This window comes from Notolepis coatsorum, assembly GCF_963971535.1.
Source record: "Notolepis coatsorum genome assembly, chromosome: 14".
Lineage (NCBI taxonomy): Eukaryota > Metazoa > Chordata > Actinopteri > Aulopiformes > Paralepididae > Notolepis > Notolepis coatsorum.
Window position 1 is genome coordinate 68,232,435 of NC_140178.1, and position 8,041 is coordinate 68,240,475.

Below are 8,041 nucleotides of genomic sequence, written 5' to 3' on the forward strand. Positions count from 1 at the left end.
CAATGAGGATTTGTTAGGAGGATGTAGGGTTCCAGAATCAAGGTGTGAGAAATACACACACACACACATTCTCTCTCTTTCACAAACACATCCACATATGGATGATTTTCGGGGAGGGGGTGCTCAAGCTTGTACATCTGTCCGTGTGCTCATGTCTGAGGTCGGCTCTCGTTTATGGGGGTGGGGTGGGGGGGGGGGGGGGGGGGGGGTCGAGTGCCTGCACCTACAGCCTGAATGGATGGAGGACAGAGCCAAATGCTTCTGCTTCACAGTGCCAGCATTTCGAGGAGCAGCAGAATGAACATCCCAACTGACCACAAGGTAAGAGAGAGAAATAAAGCAATAGATTTCACAGTTTTCAAAGATGCTTACAGTGGCATAGTCTCCAAACTCCAAAACAAAAGAATCCTGAACTGCATCAACTTCTATTTTTGTTTTCTTTTGTGTCAGCCAGATGTCTCAGTGGTGGCAAAAATGCAAGTTTTCTTCTTCTTTTTTTCTTTTTTTTTAAAATCTATATAGAAGAGGTTTAGAACATTGAGCTCTGTCCTCCATACCCTGCTTATTCTCAGTGTCACACACACTCACTCATACGGTAATTGGCGGAGTTGATTGGCACACACTGGTGAGTGTGTGAGGTCCTCAGTCCAGAAGGGCCCTGTTGGCGTCCCATTTTACAAGTCCATTCCAAACAGGCTGGCCCCATGTCCCAGGACCCTTCCTCACCCTATCCCTCCTCTTTCTCTCTTCCGCGTCCTCTTCTCTTGTCCTTCCCCATCACCACAACTGCCTCCCTGTATAGGTAGGAGGAGCGGAGGGAACCTGTGAGAGAGAGAGAGAGAGAGAGAGAGAGAGAGAGAGAGAGAGAGAGAGAGAGAGAGAGAGAGAGAGAGAGAGAGACGGAGACACATTATAAACCATCTACAGCAGTGGTGCCCAACCAGTCGATCGCGATCGACAGGTAGATCGCGGGCTGATTTCAAGTAGATCTTGATTAATAAAATTTGATTATTAAAAAAAAATAAAAATAAAAATTGCTAAATCAACTCTTCCTCTCCTTGTTAACTACAACAAGCAATGCTGTTTGTTATTTAAGATGAGGTCGGACTCGGCACTGACAGATTTGTGTTCATTATGCTGCTTTTATAAAGCCTCAAATGATGGCTTACAATATACAATTTTGGCTGGTAGCTCTCGGGCTAGGTGGTAAATAAAAAAGTAGATCTTGGTTCAAAAAAGGTTGGCCACCCCTGATCTACAGGATGAAATGCAAGCAAAACACACGCATTCCAATATGCATGCCTATGAGTGTGGGTAAACAGAAACACAATTTTAGAATGTGTTGTCTCCAGTTGGACTTTCTTTTGCATAGACACGTACAACACACTTTACACACACACACACACACGCACACACACACACACACACACACACACACACACACACACACACACACACACACACACACACACACACACACACACACACACACACACACACACACACACACACACACACACACACACACACACACACACACACACACACACACACACACATTTCTCGCAGGCTAAGGCTGCGGTTAGACTGACTGATGTTTTCGTTTCGTTTTCAGATGAGTTTCGCTTTTCCAGGTCGCAACGTTACGTAGCGGTAGGCGAGTCACACATTCGTTTTGCAACCTGAGAACTTTCGTTTTGTCACCTGAGCACAGTGATGTAGTACACTGCCAAAGCAGTAGGTGGCAGTAGGTGGCGAACATGAAGGCAATTTTCAACCAATCAGAACTTGAATGTGCCAATACACTTCCTGCAAAGAAATGTCAACACGCCGCCATCTTTAAATGCCTCGGCTATTTAGCCAATGCAGCACTTATTTTTCAGCAAAGTGTAATAAAAGTGCAATAAACAAAACGGATACATTCACTGTGTTCTGCCTCTCATTTGTTGATGAAACAAAACTATCATCAACACAATTGACCACCAAGAGCGGAGTTTAATCTCATCAGCGCTGATTTTGTTAGCTTACATGCTAACGCGATAGGAATATGCCATTATAACAGTATAGCATTGTGGCTAGAAGCTAACGTTAGCCAGCCAGCACCAAATTGATGATATCGGGAGCTATCAGTAGCTAGATAACATTAGAGACAACGCCTTGTGTATTAAACAAAGGTGAATAGATGACTGGGCCATTTTGTTTAATGCTTGTTATGTTGAAAGATGAGCTCTGAGCTAACAGGGTCTGGTAACTACGGTAGGTAGCTAACGTTAGCCAGCTGCTCATGCAATCGTTAATGCTAGCAGAATGAATGGATGTAAACTTTATTTAACATATCGCAGAATGGGTACAAACAATTGTTAAGGGAATGCAGACTGTTGTAGCTTGGACTGGGGTCCTTATAACAATAACTTGACAACACATGGTAGCTGCAGCTATAGCTATTGTCACCGGACGTTGGTGAGGGCGTGCAGGTGTCGGTATCTACTGCGCATGGGCGTTGAGCAACAACGGCTCCACGCAGATTACACGACACGTTGTCGGCGAGTTTTGGCGAGGAAAACACCTTTTCAGAGTTCCCGCTAGGGCAACGCGTTTTCCTGCCAAAACGTCATTTCTATCTATTAGGGACAGCAAACGTATTCAAAACGTATTCTAACGAAAACAAAAACAGTGTGTGTAACAAGGGCCTATAAGGTTACCTACAGGCTAGATCAGCTCTCCAGGAGTACTACTCACCAATTTCCCCTCCTAAGCACAACCAGAAAATAGCACACTAGTATGGATCTCTAAGAATAGTGACTATAAATCACTTTGGATTTATCTTTTAGTCAATATACCCAGAATGTTGAACATTGCCTCAGCAGTGCAGCCTGTAGCAGCTCAGCCTGTAGCAGCTCAGCCTGTAGCATTGCAGTGTGTGGTGTTGTGGGCAGGCTTTATTTATGGTGGGGTGCTTGGAAGGCGGTCACCTGCGCCAGGCCACAGTACCCATCCATCCTGGCACAATGGAGAGCCTGACAGCCACAGGACACACAGCCCCAACCTCAACATCACTCACTACTAGTGAGCCTACACACACACACGCACTAGGGCTGACCTTCAATTTTTTTTTTGGAATTCGAAGCTTCGGGCCGAGATTCTATTTTAATTTGAAGCTTCGAAATAAAATAAAAATAATAATAATAATAATATTTAGGGATGCTCGATATTGGCTTTTTTACCGATACCGATATTCCGATATTGTCCAACTCTTAATTTTGATACCGATACCGATACCGATATCAACCGATACCGATATATGCAGGGTTTCCCCCCAAAAAAACTGAATAATTTCAGGTAATTAATAATTTCACTGGATGCATTCAAAAGGCTTTCTAAATGTAAGCATTATCTGTGCAAAATATGATAATTAAAAAAGTTAAAATTAACATTACATATCTCTTGTTGTTGAATTAAACCAACATGCATACTTTTGACAATAAATAAAATAAGAATTGGTTCTTACTTGCTTGCCTGGGTAAATAAAGGTTAAATAAATGTAAAAAAAAAAAAAAAAAAAAAAAAAATAAAAAAAAATTTTTTTACCGATACCGATATTTTCCGATATCACATTTTACTGCCGATATCGGCCGATAATATCGGTCGGCCGATAATATCGGACATCCCTAATAATATTTTTTGTTATTATTATAATATTTTTGAATTTTTATTTTTTTTATGTTGTGGGACTTGTACAGTACTTTGTTCAACTTTGTCAGTGCTGTAAAGTTTAAACCTTTTTAAATCTTAGACAAACTAAACACTTTGCTTCCATGAAATATTGTAAGCCGTCATTTGAGGCTTTATAAAAGCAGCACAATGAACACAAATCTGTCAGTGCCGAGTCCGACCTCATCTTAAATAGCAAACAGCATTGCTTGTTGTAATTAACCCATTCTCCGCCGATGACGTGTTTACACGCCATTCTCCGCCATGCGTAATCTGCCAATGACGCCTAAAGGCGTCTTTGAGATCAATATTTCATATTTTCGTCATGGTATTCACATTTCACCCACGGAGTCTTGGCTGGTGCTGTAAGACTCCGCTCAACTCTGCAACGCTTCAATACCGCCACCTGGTGGCCGATCGGCGAGTTGCCAAAACCGGAAGTGGCCGGAAGTGCTTAGTCCGTCCCCTATTCCGTCCGGCCACTCGCTATCGCTCGCGGGACTCTATCCAGACACTGTGGATATCGATCCGTTGCCATAACTCAATAAACAACATGATTGGACGTATATTAGTATTATACAAACCGGAACTGGATCACCTAGACCTAGATCAACATCACATAACTGGGATCTGTTTGCGCCCAACGGTAAGAGGAAGCTGCCGTGAGTTTCAGCGTTTTTGATTATTATTATCCATACAAACTGCTCTGATCTATATATCACCCATACTACATGAATCTTTTAACGTCGGTCATTGAATTATAAACGACCCCCCCCCCCCCCCTCCGGTCACCAGCAGATGACCAGTCATGACGTTTAGGATCATGTACAGTTGAAATTTTTAATATAACGTTGATCGGTATCAAACTGCATTTGATCATCTAATATATGCATTTATGGCTATATCTCACGTTCTATGAAATACAGCAGAAAACGATAAAAACATATTTATACTCTGGACGGTATTTTAGTATGAATGTGTGAATGAAAAAGTTAAACGTTCCTACAGCCTGAACGATAGATAATTGATGTTGAATAGGCCATAGTAATGTCAATTTAGCAATACAATTTAAAAAGTTATAGCCCTGCAAAGAAGGTGAACATCTCCATAGACAAATAGTGCTGGCAGAGAGGCTACAAGGATGGATATAAGCTCCGGCAGAGAATGGGTTAACAAAGGCAGAGTTGATTTTGCAAAAAAAATATATATATTAAGAAAATATTCATATTTTTTTTTCTTTTTTTTTTTACATTTACTTTTATTTTCCTATTCGAAGCCTGCCCATCGAACACACACACACACACACACACACACACACACACACACACACACACACGCACACACACACACACACACACACACACACACACACACACACACACACACACACACACACACACACACACACACACACACACAGACTCACGCACAGTCACATCAAACACAGTGCTCACTCGCAGGCATAAAGCAAGTATGTGCATGCTCGCACTCAAACAAAAACTATCCATGTTGTACATGCACACATGCATACACACACACACACACACCCCTCCCTCATTCTCATATGCAATGATGGATGCTCTGTACGCACAAAACGATGTGTACGCAGTTCATTTGGCGACTGAACGAGAGTCGTGTGCAGCATGAGAAGTGTGTAAGCGGTGTGTACCTGTGCCTGTGAAGCTGTACTCACCGCTCCCCCGTTCAGGATCATGGTCATCTCGGTGGGCTGGTAGACGTTGCTGCGGAAGGGGGCACTCGGCCTGGGCGCCGTGTTGCCGTTGTGATGCCCTCCTCCTCCTCCTCCTCCTCCTCCTCCTCCTCCTCCTCCTCCGGTCCTCAGGCCTGGCCCGGGGCACATGGGGAGAAGCACTGGCATTAGATTACTCATCCTGACTAACCCACACGTCTTGCTCTCTCTCTCCATCTCTGTTGTGCCCCTCCAGTCACCCCCACCCCCCTCTCAGAAAACAAAAACACTTGACACATAAATCCTGCTCCGCCTACATCTCCTCCTGGTGGTTATTTCTGGCTGAATATGGTAATATTGCCTGGTGTTGTGTTACTCACAGTGGCCTACATCCCGGCCCACAGACAGATGTAATGCGCTCCCTGGTGTACCTGCAGTGTTCTCGTCGCTGTATCCGTAACCCTGGTTCTCCACAAACTGCCTGTGGGAGAGGGGGATGTCTTCGTCGAAGCTGGTCTCCCTCATCCGCGTGGAGTTCTGGGAGGTGTCAAAGTAGTCAGGGGCGGTGGGCTGCGGAGGGGGTCTCAGGCAGATGTGGGCCTCGGGGATGGCATGGAAGAGCAGCAGCAGCCAACCCTGGGCCACCAGGGCGATAGCCAGGGCCGGATCGTCCCAGTCTGGGGATCTTCCCAACCACGCGTTGCCATAGAGATAGAAGCCCACCCAGGCCACCCACAGCAGCAGGGACAGCAGACAGGTCACCAGCAACCAGATGGCGTTGCAGCGCCACTGACTCGTCTTCCCACATAGCGCCAAGGAGGCGGCGGTCAGCGCAGCTAGTAGGAGGGCTAGCACATAGCTGCAGGCCAGGGAGAAGTCCAGGGGCAGGTACTGGCAGGCCGCACGGCCCTCTCTCAGCACGGTCAGCAGCAGCCACTCGGCAGCGATGATCCCCTGCACGGCGCTCAGCCCCAGGGCCAGGCCTGTCAGGGCACAGCCTCCCGGGCTCCGCCGCTCACGGCCCAGCCTGCGCAGACGGACACCCTGCACCAGCAGACAGGAGAAGCAGACGGCGAAAAGGAGGCCCCACAGGGACCTGCGGAGCAGGCACAGTGACTCGTCTGGCTCAATCAGGTAAGCGAAGCTCAGGCCAAACAAGCCCAGGATCCCCAGGAGCAGCAGGAGAATGGGTCCCACACCGCTGCGCTTCTCCCCCTCGCTGACATGTCGTAAACGGCACAGCAGCACTAGGCCCAGCAAGAGCACCGCCAAGACTCCGCCGGTGGCCACCGCCTCCACAGCCACGCCCCATATGGAGTCCAGGTCACAGAGGAGGGTGTAGGGGCGCACCAGGCCCCAGCCACAGCCCCGCGGCAGAGCAGAACCATCCTCAGAGTCCTGGCTGCTGGTGCGGTGGGCCACGGAGAGCAGCAGGAGCAGGAGGACAGGGGAGGACGTCATCTCTGATAGGAACAAGTGATGAGGAGGCATAGAACCAGACAAATAGTGAGGATAGAGAAAAAGAGAGAAAGAGGAAGAGGGGAGAGACAAAGGGAGAGAGAAAGTAAGTTATTCTGGTACAAAATGTTCAGAGAATAACAGAGTTGAGCAGTCAGGCCCACAGTCCTCCGGTGCCTGTGAGCAACAATACAGATAACCTGGCATAAAGAAAACAAAGGATAGTAGTGAACAGAGGGTGAATAACTGAAGGGCTTTGGTCCCACCATGTCATCACACACACACGCACGCACGCACGCACGCACGCACGCACGCACGCACGCACGCACGCACGCACGCACGCACGCACGCACGCACGCACGCACGCACGCACGCACGCACGCACGCACACACACACACACACACACACACACACACACACACACACACACACACACACACACACACACACACACACACACACACACACACACACACACACACACACACACACACACACACACACACACACACACACACACACACACACACACACACACACACACACACACACACACACACACACACACACACACACACACACACACACACACACACACACACACACACACACGCGCGCGAACACAAACACATCCTGTATGATCAATAACAAAAAAGGGGGTCTTTTCTTTTTTTGTTGGGTCAATAGATTCTTCTTGTCAGTCACACACACCTTTTACATGGGCAGAGATACACACACACACACACACAGACACACACACAGACACACACACACACACACACACACACACACACACACACACACACACACACACACACACAATACAAAGAACACTAACAGACCCAGAAATGCCTCGAACAATCCATTCACAGGCCAGTGAGATCAGACTCTTTGAGTGCTTTTAACATTTAATAAAAGTGTAGAAGATTTATAACATCAGACTCAACAGAGTCTAGCCCAGCTGGCTGTCAAATATGCAGCATCATGCATATTTTTTTGAAAATAGTGATATGAAGCGAAAGAGAGAGAAATGTGTGTACAAGCAGCAAGGTTGACTATCAGACCGTCAAAGTGCACCTGGCAAGGTGTTGGACGATGCAATAAACCCAAAGCACGCAGTGCTTCGAGCGTGCGCACGGAAACTCACGCAAAGTGCCCAAGAGAATCACTGTCAGCACAAG

General features: G+C 46.9%; 1 protein-coding gene across 1 annotated transcript; it reads right to left on the reverse strand.

The window, feature by feature from the left end:
* Nucleotides 1–777: 777 nt before the first annotated feature.
* Nucleotides 778–6,862, reverse strand: LOC311241113 (G-protein coupled receptor family C group 5 member B-like; the record flags this gene model as incomplete). The annotated part of the gene is made up of 3 exons (XM_084329814.1): nt 778–822; nt 5,405–5,517; nt 5,833–6,862. 3 exons carry the CDS (start codon nt 6,860–6,862, stop codon nt 778–780), a joined length of 1,188 nt encoding a protein of 395 aa, XP_084185940.1.
* Between the last annotated feature and the right edge of the window lie 1,179 nt (nt 6,863–8,041).